This window comes from Rhinichthys klamathensis, unplaced genomic scaffold (assembly GCF_029890125.1).
Source record: "Rhinichthys klamathensis goyatoka isolate OS25496 unplaced genomic scaffold, OSU_Roscu_1.1 h1tg000040l_1, whole genome shotgun sequence".
Lineage (NCBI taxonomy): Eukaryota > Metazoa > Chordata > Actinopteri > Cypriniformes > Leuciscidae > Rhinichthys > Rhinichthys klamathensis.
In genome coordinates, this window is record NW_026606587.1 from 1,708,961 (window position 1) to 1,721,920 (window position 12,960).

General features: G+C 37.8%; 2 protein-coding genes across 2 annotated transcripts; both read left to right on the plus strand.

The window, feature by feature from the left end:
* Window positions 1-4,612: 4,612 nt before the first annotated feature.
* LOC130081754 (uncharacterized) lies at window positions 4,613-7,034 on the plus strand. Its single transcript, XM_056246463.1, has 6 exons — window positions 4,613-4,767; window positions 5,029-5,211; window positions 5,322-5,597; window positions 6,032-6,220; window positions 6,736-6,830; window positions 6,972-7,034. Exons 1-6 carry the CDS (start codon window positions 4,743-4,745, stop codon window positions 7,032-7,034), a joined length of 831 nt encoding a protein of 276 aa, XP_056102438.1. The 5' UTR covers window positions 4,613-4,742.
* Window positions 7,035-7,252: 218 nt separating this feature from the next.
* On the plus strand, window positions 7,253-8,809 carry LOC130081880 (serine/threonine-protein kinase pim-3-like). The gene is made up of 3 exons (XM_056246595.1): window positions 7,253-7,628; window positions 7,735-7,914; window positions 8,645-8,809. Exons 1-3 carry the CDS (start codon window positions 7,292-7,294, stop codon window positions 8,692-8,694), a joined length of 567 nt encoding a protein of 188 aa, XP_056102570.1. The 5' UTR covers window positions 7,253-7,291; the 3' UTR covers window positions 8,695-8,809.
* The last annotated feature ends 4,151 nt before the right edge of the window (window positions 8,810-12,960 follow it).

Here is a 12,960-nt window from a genome sequence, read left to right on the forward strand (position 1 = left end):
GGGAACGGAACTCCATCACATCAATAATTAGAAGACTGAATATACATATGGTTCTTTTAAGTTTCATCTAAAAAAAAAAAATGGTTACTTACTACTCAGCACTGTCAACATTAGTATCTTAATATTCTGATTTTAGCTTCTTTGTAATAATTGCTCTGAGTTATTTGCTTTCTCCTGTCACTATTTTTCTTACCTCTTATGTAGCACAATATGTTTAGACAAAATTTTCTGTTAGTGTATTTTAGCATGATTTCCACGTGGAATCGTGTACTTGTATTTTTTTAATTTGGTAATGTGAATGGGGTTTCCCCCCTCTTTTTTCTTCTTTCTCTTTTGAGTGTTTGTAGATGCTTGGTTTTTAGGGTGACTTTTTAACATTCTGTCAAGGGTCTACAGATGAAAAATTGACTTTTTTATGCATATCTGGCACATTTACATTTATGTTGTTCATTAATGTGCACTGCCCCTGTAAACAAGTGAAATAAAGTCAACATGAGAGACTGCAAGACTGAAAAGAAGTCAGCACAGCCATATTTGCTTTGTTTTAAAAAGTAATTTTTGCATAGTAGTATGATTTTACACTACTATATCTGTACATCTATATATGTTGCTGTTTTTTCTCCCCTTTATTTGTACTTTAGTGTGTGTGTATATATATATATATATATATATATATATATAATATCATTGGTCTCTTACTTTGTATAAGCAGCTATGTCTTGTTAATAATAAAAGGTACAGAAATGCAATCAAATAAAAGTACATTTTGTTTTTAAAAGTTAAGACAATCATCTCTATTTAATACAGATTGTTTCAAAGCAGCTTTACAGTGATAAACTGTAGGATAATGTTCAATGATGCAAACCAAATTCAATTCTCTAAGATTCAGCTCTAAGACAGTATGTGTCATTATTCAGCTGCAGTCAGTTCATAGTTGATTCAGTTCAGTCATTGTGTAAAGTTAATCTATTATGTAATGAGTTCAATTCAGCTGTAAAGCAGCTCTGCAGAAAACAGTGATGTCATCATTCAGCTCAATACAAATCTTGACAAACATTTTAAGTGGATCTTAGTGGGATTATAAAAAAAGTATGACATGATCCCTTTAAATAAATGCTTTCAAAGAATAGAAAAATTAGGTGCACGACAGCCCTCTCCATGGATGTTTATAAAAAAAAATAAAAAATGTCAGCCTCTTTTCATTTGATTTCTTGTATTATTAGAAAGATTCAGGTTTCAAATCTTTAAAATTGAAGAAATAGCTACCCAAAAACAAAATTCTAAAAAAGAGATATATTTTCATCATTTACTAATTAACCCTTATGTTGCTCCAAAGTCGTATAGTTTTTTTTTTTTTTTTTTTTGTCAGTTTGAAGTGAAAGGCAAAGGCCTATTTTTTTGCTTCCTGAAATAAAATCTCAATCTACTTGCTGCAATCTTCAATGCACCATAGAACCTATAAAACATAACCCTACAATAAATTAGACTAGAGCCTTGGGTGAGGCGGGGTTGCTGGACTATTTATAAAATATAATGAATAAATAATTGTGTCTGATTGGTAGACCCTCTGCCTTTTTTTTCTCTTTTTGTGGTTCGAAAAAGAAAAAAAAGGGCATACAGCATTAAAACAACACCAGGGTGAGTAAATGATGACTTGATGTTCATTTTAGGGCGAACTATCCATTTAACTGGAGTTTGTACGTGGCCAGTGAGGATCCCTGGCAAAGCACTGTTTTATAACTTTTGCCAGATTTAGCCACCAAATCTAAACTTCTTTGTGACAACGATATTTAGCCTTACCTGTCAAGCTAAGCGAGTTCTGCATCTGTTTGCAAGCGCTCTCAGCTTCCTCCAGCGAGGAAAAAGCTTTACCGATGTCTTGCTGTTTTATTTTTATTTTGTGTGTGTGTGTATTCTTATTTATTTTAGGACATTTGGCTATGTTTACGGTGGTTGACAGATAATAATTTCATAACTTCTATTGCGCTCTCGGCTTCCGGTTTCGCATGCACATGACTGCCCTGAAATGATTGACAGACAGGAAGCCTGTTTTAATTTTATTGTATTTTATGGCAGAAACAAGCTTCCAGTGGTGGACAGTAACGAAGTAAATGTAATTCGTTACTGTACTTAAGTAGCTTTTTTGCGTATCTGTACTTTACTCAAGTATTTACATTTTGGGAGACTTTTACTTTAACTCCACTACATTTCAAAGTCAAATATCTTACTTTTTACTCTACTACATTTTCAAAATCAGTCGTTCCTTTTTATTTATGAGTGGATAAAAACGTAACTCAAACGAGCCACCAATCACAGTACAGCACGCGCGCTTTGTTTTGAACCTGCCTTGGCGGTATCTACTAAGCGCGAACCAGAGCCGTTAAATATGAGAGTTGCGAACATAGATGGTTGTGACCGTGATCTCGCCGCCGCGCGGTCACGTTATTCGTGTAGCTCTCAATAGTTCCAAACAAATCGCGTTGACAATGATTTTAAGCGGGACAGAGAGCAGCAGCTATTATTGCAGCAATTATCGGTAAGTATTGACGCATAATGTACATTGCTTACGTTTTTGCCACTAAAATGACGTGCATACAATAGCTTTCTTTTTTCTGGGGAGTAGCCTAGCAGAAACACTGCATTAATACGTTTTTGTGTTTAATTTTGGAGGGAAATTGGCTGCTCCCATAACATAGAATATATATATATATATATATATATATATATATATATATATATACTGTATATAGAGGGCTTGGAGCCAGAGGGGCGTAAGTGGCTTTTGACCAACTTTACAGGAGAGACAAAACAAAATTTTGACCACACTTCAATCACCTGTATCATTAACCTTAAACCACAAACATTGCAACCACAGGCATACTTACATGAATGAGTATTTAAGTAAAAAATGTATGGCATATTAACACAATGAACATGTTCTAAAACATTTTAAAATAAAAAAATATGTCAAAAACGTCAGATACGCCTTTTTGGCACCAAACATTTCCAAGTCTTCTATGGACATATTGGGCGTATCTGCTGAACAATGCAGAAAATAATTGATCAAAAGGGGAATTGATTGAATAATTAACACTTGAATCACACTTGAACAAGTAATTATTTTTCATTTAACTCATTCAATATTATTATTTTTATTTTATTTTTTCACCTTTCCATTCTGGGCATCTGCTGAACACTACAGACTGTAATTAAAGTCACTGAATATGTATGTGTGTGTGCGTGTGTGTGCGTGCGCGTGCGCGTGTGTGTGAATATATGTGTGTGTGTGCGTGTGTGTGTACAGTATGTGTGTGTGTGTGTATGTGTGTATATACACACACACAAACACACACACATATATATATATATATATTTATTTAATGGTGTTGTGCAGGTTTATGTGAGTGTATCATAACATTAAAGATGTTAATAATTATGACCATAGGCGCTGGAGAAAAATATATACAGTAAATACTGTAAATGTTTTATACCTTATGGGAACAGTCCCCTTCCCTCCAAAATTAAATACACAAAAAATTAATTCAATTCAAATATACATATATATATATATATATATATACACAGTATATTATATATTTATGTATATATATATATATATATATATATATATATATACAGTATATATATACTGTATATATCAGACTAATTAATGTCATTTCATTAATAGATTGGTGTGCCAAGAGTGACATTAGTCTTCACTTAGACAGAGTTAAGCAAGAATCTTGTGACAAATTATAATAGGACATTATAGCCATAAAAAAAAATCAAAGTACTTGGATACTTAAGTACATTTGAAGGCAAATACTTTTGTACTTTTACTCAAGTGAATGTTTAAAGGCAGCACTTCTACTTTTACTTGAGTAATATTTTACCTTGAGTATCTTTACTTTTACTCAAGTACATGGTATGTGTACTTCGTCCACCACTGCAAGCTTCCATACTATTAATACCACTTCGACATAAAGGCAATCTCACGGGATGCGGAAAGCACAATCTCTAGGCCTATATAAATATTACGCCACACACGACTCTCTCTCACACACACAACAAGCCTTTCAGAAGCGCGCGTGTCTGGCTTTAAAAGTCACTACGTACTCATCATCAGCATGCAAGTACTCCATCTTTTGTATTTATGTCCGGATAGTTTTATTTGTTTTGATGACATTTTCGCATGTACATCGGGGTGTTTTGCAAGTATATGTAAATTAATTGATGCCGACTTCTTCAGGTCTGCGTGCGATGATGATTCGAATTTTATTTGCTATAGCGACGCGTGTTGGTTATGAATTTGTTTGTTTACACTTAAACATCGCTATCTGTTGCTCGAGAGACGAGGCGAATTCAGAGACTTTTGCCGAGTATTTTCTGTGCAGATCTTGCGATTTTAAAGCTATTCGGAGAATTCCTGAGAGAAAACTGATTATATTCTAGGAGGAGTAACTTAACGTTAGATCGGAGGATCCTTTCCTTTTTTTTCCACATTCATCTTATTTCTGAGGACGCTTTTATCTAACGTTAATTGTTATTATCTGGGAGTTAAACTAGGAGTTTGTAGTTTTATTTAATTGTGTATTTAATTTTATTATTTTTGTTTTATTTATTTATTATTTTTATTTATTTATTTGATTTCTTTTGGTAGTATTTCTGAGGAGGGTTGTACTGTGTAATTTTTTTGTATTGTATTTTGTATTGTTTCTATTGCAGGTTGGAGGAGGACGTTGATGGCTCACAAGAGTGAAAGAGGAGGTGAGCGCTCTAACGTTAGTTTTTCATTTGTTTATGGTATGTTATGGTATGATGATGGACTAAATTAATGTGCAGAAACTTGTGCGAGATAACCCATTTGATACGTCAATTTTCACAGTGATCACATGTATTTGATTCCTTGCATGTGAAATAAACCTTTCAATTTTGAGTAATATAGTAACAATTTGTAATTGAACACTGACATTGAACATTGATTATTATCAAAACATTACTAACTATGTGATGTCTGAAATATTCCAGCCTCAGGCCGCTCCAGATCCAGGAGAGCTGCTTCCACTCAGACGGCTGGTCTGGAGGTTTGGAGACTCAGTTCTGATGATTTAGCTCCTCTGTCTTCTGAGTTTTCTGGTTCTGTGTTCACAGGTCAGGATCACAGGAAGAGGAAGAGGCAGAGCGGCAGCCAGCAAAGCCCAGATGGTGGATGTGCGTCCACTTCTATTATAACAATATACTTATAACAAGTGACCACTGACATTGATTATTTATATTATTTAAAAAATAAAAAACTCTTTTTGATGTTTGAAATATTCCAGTGTCAGGCCGCTCCAGATCCAGTCAGAGAGCCGGAGAATCGAGTCTTAGCAGCAGAGGGACGTACATCGTTGAGTGGAGGTGGAGTGGCGACGGATCGGACGGCCCAAGTGGACAGGACAGTTGTGGCAACTGGAGTTTGTCCAGGTCCGACAGCCTCCAAGAGATGATGTGTCCTCCGCTGCCAGGTCAAGTTCCTCTGGAGCCAACAGTGACTTCCAATGGCCTAACAGCTCATGGTGCCGTGGAGGCGTCTCCTGCGAACAAGAGCTCAACAGGTGAGATTGAAATAGGAGTGGGGGGTGTAAAGTGTACTGATAGAGATTTTGCCATTTCGTGCATAAGACTGCTTCAAGTTTTTAACAGGTTAAGCTCTAGTCATATTTACCGTTGCTCAGCATAATTTAGCTAAAATGTTTGCAAAATTATAAAATTAAAAAATTAAAAAAACATTTGCATTTGCAAGAAAATGCATTTTTGAAACATTGAAAAAAAAAATTGGATGTTAATGCTTAATATTGTGAAATAAGACTTTGGGACATTTATGCAGGCATTAAGCAGAAGCAGGGCCGTCGTATAATATTTGCATTACTTGGATTTGTAACATTACAGATACGAATCGAACAGTAAAATGTGTAATTTTGTCATTGTTTAATTTGAGGTCAGAGATGTTTCTAATAGTTGTCTTTTCAATTGTTTTTCTTCATTTCAGAAAAACCTACAGAATATAGGGAGAGGAAAGGAATTTGTGGTTTCCTCAGGAGCGTGTGGAAGGCTCTGAAACATCATTTCGGCTGCTGTCGTCACAGCAGTGCTGTGGATGTTGTGGAGCCTTTCGTCCCTCCACCAGATCTGGACCCAGAGCCTGATCCAGATCACTCAGCCGTCAAGCCAAATAATGGTAAATCCACAGTCATTATTTCTTGATCATTATTTTAAACAGTATTGCCGTCTTCTTTTCCACTAAAAATATCTTAAGGCTTGTTTTCTGAGAATAATAATATTATTCTCCCCATATTAATGTCATAAAAGGTAACTACAGGGGTTAAGGTTAGGTTCAGGTGAAGGTTCGTACCTAGTTATTACCCAGTTATTGTAATAACTTTAATAAGTACATAGTATGTACATGGGGAACAGGACTGTGAAATAAAGTGCTACCAGTAACACTTTATTTTAAGGTGGCGTAGTTACACGTTAGTACATCATCTAGTAATAACAGTAAATTATGCATACTTACAAGTAACTAACCCTAACCGTAACTCTATAGTAAGTACATGTAGTCAATTAATATTACCCAGTACTTATCTGAGTCAGTACAATGTAAGTACGTCACCTTAAAATAAAGTGTAACCTTTTATTATTAATTCAAAGGATCTAGCAAGCTCATATATTTATAATATTGTTTCTATTTTTCAGGGTCCTTTGCGTCTCTCTTCAAGGTAGGAAAGATGATTGGATCCGGGGGATTTGGCAGGGTGTACGAGGGAAAACGGAAATTTGATGGCAAAAAGGTAAATATTACCGAACTGTACAATTTTTTTTTGCAAAACACGTTTAAATACAATTTACCGATGGTTTAATACCTAGTGCAAGGTCAGGCGCCTGAATACTGTTACTGTTAATGAAAAAAATTTTTGTTTGTTTTTTTGTAGGTTGCCATCAAGCAGATCAGCAAGACTGACAATAATCGTTATCTTGATATTGTAAGTTGTTGAAAACCTGAATGTGTATTTAGTTGTTTAAGTGCTGATTACTGTAGTCAATACACCTGTAGGAAGCATTAGCTGTACATGTTATAGACAAATAAGCCTAGAAGCACCAAATAACTTTGAGCTGAAAAGGCTCTGTATCTACAGAGGTCAAAGAAAAGTACATTAAAAAATGAGATTTGTACCCAGCTAATCTTCTATCTGCTACTTTTCTCTAGCCTGGGCATCCCGAACCTCTCGTAACAGAAGTGGCGCTGCTGCTAATGATGAGGCAAGAACCCAGAAGCCCCTACGTCATACAGCTGTACGAGTGGTTTGAACACCCTCGAAAATTCACTCTCGTCATGGAGTACCCCGAACCTTGCGAGAGCTTGCTGGACTTCATCATCCGTAACCCTGAACTGGATGAACCAACGGCACGGGTCATCATGAGACAGGCTGTGCTGGCGGTACAACACTGCATCGAACATGGCGTTTTTCATAATGACGTTCATGCGGATAACTTCCTGATGAAGAAAAACACGTTAGAGCTCAAGCTGATAGACTTTGGCTGCGGTCAGCTACTTAGTAGTGACGGCTACGAGAGCAGAATATACCTTGGTGAGCATTTTGGCAGTGTGGAAACCTGAATGTAGTGACTTACTGATTATTTGACACTTTAAAAAAAAAAAAAAAGCTCAACAACGCGCAAATGTCTTGCTTACAGGATTAATGGCTTACTGCCCACCTGAAGTCTTCACAGATACGAGATTCCACGCCGTCCCAACAAATGTCTGGGCTCTAGGAGTGTTGTTATATGAGATGGTGAACGCATGTTCTCCTTTTGGCAATAGAATGGAAATCACACAAGCCAAAGTTACATTTAGGAACTCCAACTTATCCAAAGGTGAGTGAATAATATTGATATCTTTGATAAACGCACACATAAAGCAAAGGCTCTGTACAGAACCAGTTAAAGGTGAAGTACTCTATGTAAGATTTTTTTTGAACCAGTAAGAGTTGCCTTTGTGATGTTTGAGTTGGGAGAAGGCGTGAAGCAAAGACCATATGCTCTTTTTGATGCAGAAACTGCATACTTCACCTTTAAAGTAAAGATAAAGAACATGTTACCTTACATTAATCATGTTTAGATGCCAAGTCACATGCTCATCATGACTAACCAGCTCTCTTCTTATTAATATTGGTACAGAATGCAGTGATCTGATTAGCCAGTGCCTTACAAAGGATCCAACTAAACGGCCGACGTTAGAGCAGATGTTACAACATAAATGGATTAGAAAATGACCTTCTTGTAGATTGGAGAAGTTCAGGAGATTCACTCCATCAGTGATTTCAGGTGTGAGGAAGTGTAACAGACGGACAGAGTAGGATTATTATCATTTGTTGTTATCATTTATCTATTTTCAAATTTGTGGAGTGAACAGAGTTCATTTTAATGTTGCTGTCATAGTTTAGTCTTCTTCATTTATATAGCGCTTTATACAGTACAGATTGTTTCAAAGCAGCTTCATGATATTAAACAGGAAAATAACAGAATCAGTGATGCAAACAGAATTAAATTCTGCTGTAAAATCATTTACGAGTTGACATGTTCATATAATCTTTGTATTGGATAGGAAATAACATACTTGCTGTCCTTGGTGGAGGGCTTGAGCTCGTGACGTGACCCGAAGCCCGAAATCCAACTTCAACTCGACAGGGAACTCAAGCCGCCACACCAGAGAGCTCAGAGCCTGGCAACACGGGGGATCTTTCGGACAGTGAATCGATCAAGAACAATTTGGGATCCTAAAGTTAAGCCAAAGGGTCTCTCAGGTGGTCATTTGAACACACAAAGTATTATATCAAATTAAAAAGTGATCAAATTCATCATCTTTTACTGGACTCTAATTTAGATTTTCTTTGTTTATCTGAGACATGGCTTCATGTAAACTCTCCGTCAGCTGCATTAGAAGTACCTGCTTTTAAACTGTATAAGAAAGATAGAGTTGGTTCTAAGGGGGGTGGAGTTATGATCTATGTGAAAACTGGTTTCCAGTCTAATGAAATCGCTTGGTCAAATTGTATGGGTTTGGAATGTATTGGTCTGAATCTTATTCTTTCACCACAAAGGTTATTTGTATTAATTGTAATTTATCGTCTTCCCTCTTCAAATAGTAGTTTTTATTCAAATTAGAAACTTTTTTTTTTTTACATTAGTGTATCTAGCTAATACAGTGGAAAAAGCATAAGCAATCAATGAATTAGACATTTTTTTAACATTACATCTCTTAAACCATCCAGAGCAAAGGATATATTTGGTATGGATGTAGTAATGCTTAAAGAGCTCAGTGAGTCACTAGTTAAAACTATCACCAAAATGATCAACTGTTCACTTGGAAGTCATCATCTGCTGTAGTGGCTATATCTAAAAGTGGAGATTCTCGTGCTGTTAGTAATTGCAGACCTATTAGTGTTTTACCAATAGTCTCAAAGGTTGCAGAGAAATGAATGGCTGTGCAAATCACTGATTATCTAATACTAGTTAATTTCATACTAGTTCATCCAATGCAATTTGGCTTCAGAGCAAACTTCGACTAAAAAGTTTAAGTCTCTCTTAGACAAAGGTGGGATTTTCGGGCAGTGTTTCTTGACAAACTTCGACTAAAAAGTTTATGAGCCCTATTTTAAAGATCTGAAACGCAAGTGTCAAAGCGCAAAGCAAGTAACTTTGTGGGCGGATCCCGGCGCTGTTGCTATTTTCCCGGAGGGATAAATGCATCTTGCGCCTGGCGCAAATCTAAAAGGGGTTGGTCTGAAGTAGCTTCATTATTCATAGGTGTGGTTTGGGCGTAACGTGAAATAAACCAATCAGAGCGTCATCTCACATTCCCTTTAAGAGCAGGGCTGCGTTCAGCGCCGACAAAACGTTGCAGAACGTTTTTTAAACAGAAACGGTGATGCGTTGAACGCACTGTTGTGATGACGCAAGAGTTGCAACTACGGCAGCTGAGAAGGCTTTTTGTGTTCTTTGTGAAGAATTTTCGGAGCCTGATGAAGTCGGTATAAATATGTGTTTAATACTACAAAATATGCCCGATGTTACAGTTACTGCACTTGCCGCCCAGAACACAAGAGAACATCCCAGTCGAGTGAAGGGATTTGTGGAAACTGAAATGGAAGCACATCTTACCTAATAAAGACTAAAACACATCTATTTAGCCTCGCATTCTTGTTGTTCATAATGTTTTATTAATACCCTGTATTTTCTTTCTCATTTTTAGGAAAAGCACTTTACATGCATTGTTTATTTCTATACCAAATGTCACACACTTGCAATGCAACATGACATCATGACTTTGCGTAAACATACACGCCACTTTCAAGTCAAGTGGCGTGTTATCTATACGCATTTTGAGCTATCCGCGTGTATGTTCACACCGAAATCTTTTGCGTGTATGTCTACGCCATTAAATGTCCGAGTGATTCCGCGTGTATGTGTACGCCGTTAAATGTCCGAGCGAAACGAAGCAAAATCTATATCTACATCTGTGGAGCGATATTTCTTTTCCTAGGATGGTAGGAGAACACTCATAAATGGTATTAACCCCAGTGACGGGTAGGTTTAGGGACGGGGTTGGGGTAGGTCATATATCTATACATAATACAGTAATATAACGTTAAGTCAAAGGCGTTGATAAACACGCTGAAAAGCGATTATGCGTGTTGATAGCACGCCAAAAATGGAAATACGAATTGGCGTGTCATACATACGCCATTTCATGAGATCTGTGCAATGAAGCTAAAAATATAAACAACTACATCATTATGTTGATATCCTATATTTTGACAATAATACTGATGACAAACATGTCTTCTGATATCCTCAGTTGTTGCGTATCGAACACATTTGTAAATTACTTCCATTGTGCGAGTTCTCTTTAATACCGTGTGCTTTATATACATGTTGCTGCTGATTGGACTGCAGTTCTGACACGCCCACCAAACAAGAGAAAACGCATCTCAAACCACGTTGCACACCGGTGCACGCCGTTTCCAGGAAACATGACGTTCAACCCGGAAACCGTAGCAAAACGTTGCGCACCGTTGTGATCTTGAACATGCCCCAGGTGCGCTTGTTCTAAAGCGGATTCCTATTATAACGGCGGATTTGCCAGGCGCGCGCCAGGAGCGGTTCACAGCCGAGGAGAGCAACGTTCTTGTCAGGGCCGTAAAACACAGAGAAGTGACATTGGGGATGGAGAAACCCACCCAAATTAACTTCTGTTAAACAGGCGTATAATTTGGGTAAATGTGTAAGCTACATGTATGCTTTTATAATAAATTGTCTATCTATCTATCTATCTATCTATCTATCTATCTATCTATCTATCTATCTATCTATCTATCTATCTATCGTAATAATGTATGATTTGCAAAAATGAAAACTGCTGCTTAGATGAGAGAATCAAAGTGTATGCGCGTTGTGGACACGCTACATTGATTATGGCCAAGCACGTGCCCTTAAAATAGCATAAAGAACAACGCGCAACGCGCTACTGACTTTAGACTACTTTTTTTCTGGTCAGTGGCGCAATTGTTTTATAGAACAGCAAAATAGCATGAGGGAAAGTTTGCGCCGGAACACGCCTCCTCTTTGCGCTGAACCGCCATGGTTCATGTAATACATGGCAAGTGTATTTCTTAGTTAACCGACGTGCGTCCGTGGAGGGAAAAGTCTGCTTTGCGCGGGTGCAAAATAGGAATGATACATGCGTCAGTGTACAAAGTCATTTGCGTCGGGTGCAAGATAGGGCCCTAAGTCTCTCTTATGCTACGTTCAAACCGGACGCGAATAGCGCGTCAAATTCGCGTCTACCGCGTCTAGTTTGACGCTTGACCACTTTGTGTTAATTCGCGTGTCAATGGCGAAATTGACGCGCGTAAAAACAAAAGTTTGAAGCGAAATTTACGCGCGTCAGAGGCGAAAGTTTCGAAACCCGTCGGCGGCCATCTTTTTAGATGTTTATCGAGCATTAGCATTATTCGAGAGAGTCACCGCTCGTATATGCTCTGGAGAGCAGAAACAGCTGCGTAGGGGACATCGTCGCTGTACTCGGGTCCACCAGACCCTCCGGAGGGTTTCAGGAGTTTCATCATTTGTTCCAGGAGCTAGGTTTGGTGGACCTAACGGTGAGGACGCTGACGAGGACACCGTAGGCCGTGTAAAGCCTCGGCCTCGAGTGGTCGCTGCCTGAAGAGCCCGCGCTCTACAGCCCGGCGCGAGGTTCACCCTCGCCCGCACATTTATTTGATAATAAATGGAGCCAGCCTCCAAAAGTGAAACCTGTCCTGTGATTTTTTTATTTATTATACACTATGTGTTTGTTGTTTTTACATTAAAATAATAATGTTTCATATAATCTAAAATAGATATGGAATAAATAGCATTCAATACAAAATGAGTACTATCTCTCATATATTAAAATCGAGTTTTTATGTGAAAGATTTGCTTTGTTGTGCATTAGAACCAAACCAGACATTTTAGTAATATTACAAAATAATTTATTAAAATAACAAACTTTCACTTCACCACGTGACAGCAGCAAGCAGGCTCCTGATTGGTTAACGCGGCGCGAATTGACGCAGAAGTTCAAATTTTTCAACTTGGGCGGCAGACGCGAATTCGCGTCAAACGCGTGAATGCACAAATAGGCCGTTACATAGTCAACGCGAGCAACGCGAGCGACGCGAGCTACGCGCTCCTTTTCATAGTACACAAGCGTCACCGGCGATGCGTGAAATGCAATACACCGATTGCGCAGCAGGGGGTAGTAGAGTCTAGAGTCGGGTCACGTAAAATTCAGATCAAAATGGCAACTGAAGAGGAGTGCATATTGCTGATTTTACGAGATATATCCAGCTGCAGACCCGCAGCACCACCAGTTTCAGA

Excerpts from the sequence above, each read along its gene's own strand:
- LOC130081754 (XM_056246463.1), top strand. The coding sequence starts at position 4,743 with ATGGCTCACAAGAGTGAAAGAGGAG. Across the intron at positions 5,212-5,321 it reads GCAAAGCCCAGATGGTGGAT|TGTCAGGCCGCTCCAGATCC; the intron begins GTGCGTCCACTT and ends GAAATATTCCAG. Across the intron at positions 6,831-6,971 it reads GGAAATTTGATGGCAAAAAG|GTTGCCATCAAGCAGATCAG; the intron begins GTAAATATTACC and ends GTTTTTTTGTAG.
- LOC130081880 (XM_056246595.1), top strand. The coding sequence starts at position 7,292 with ATGATGAGGCAAGAACCCAGAAGCCCCTACGTCATACAGCTGTACGAG. Across the intron at positions 7,629-7,734 it reads CGAGAGCAGAATATACCTTG|GATTAATGGCTTACTGCCCA; the intron begins GTGAGCATTTTG and ends TCTTGCTTACAG. Across the intron at positions 7,915-8,644 it reads GAACTCCAACTTATCCAAAG|GAAATAACATACTTGCTGTC; the intron begins GTGAGTGAATAA and ends TGTATTGGATAG.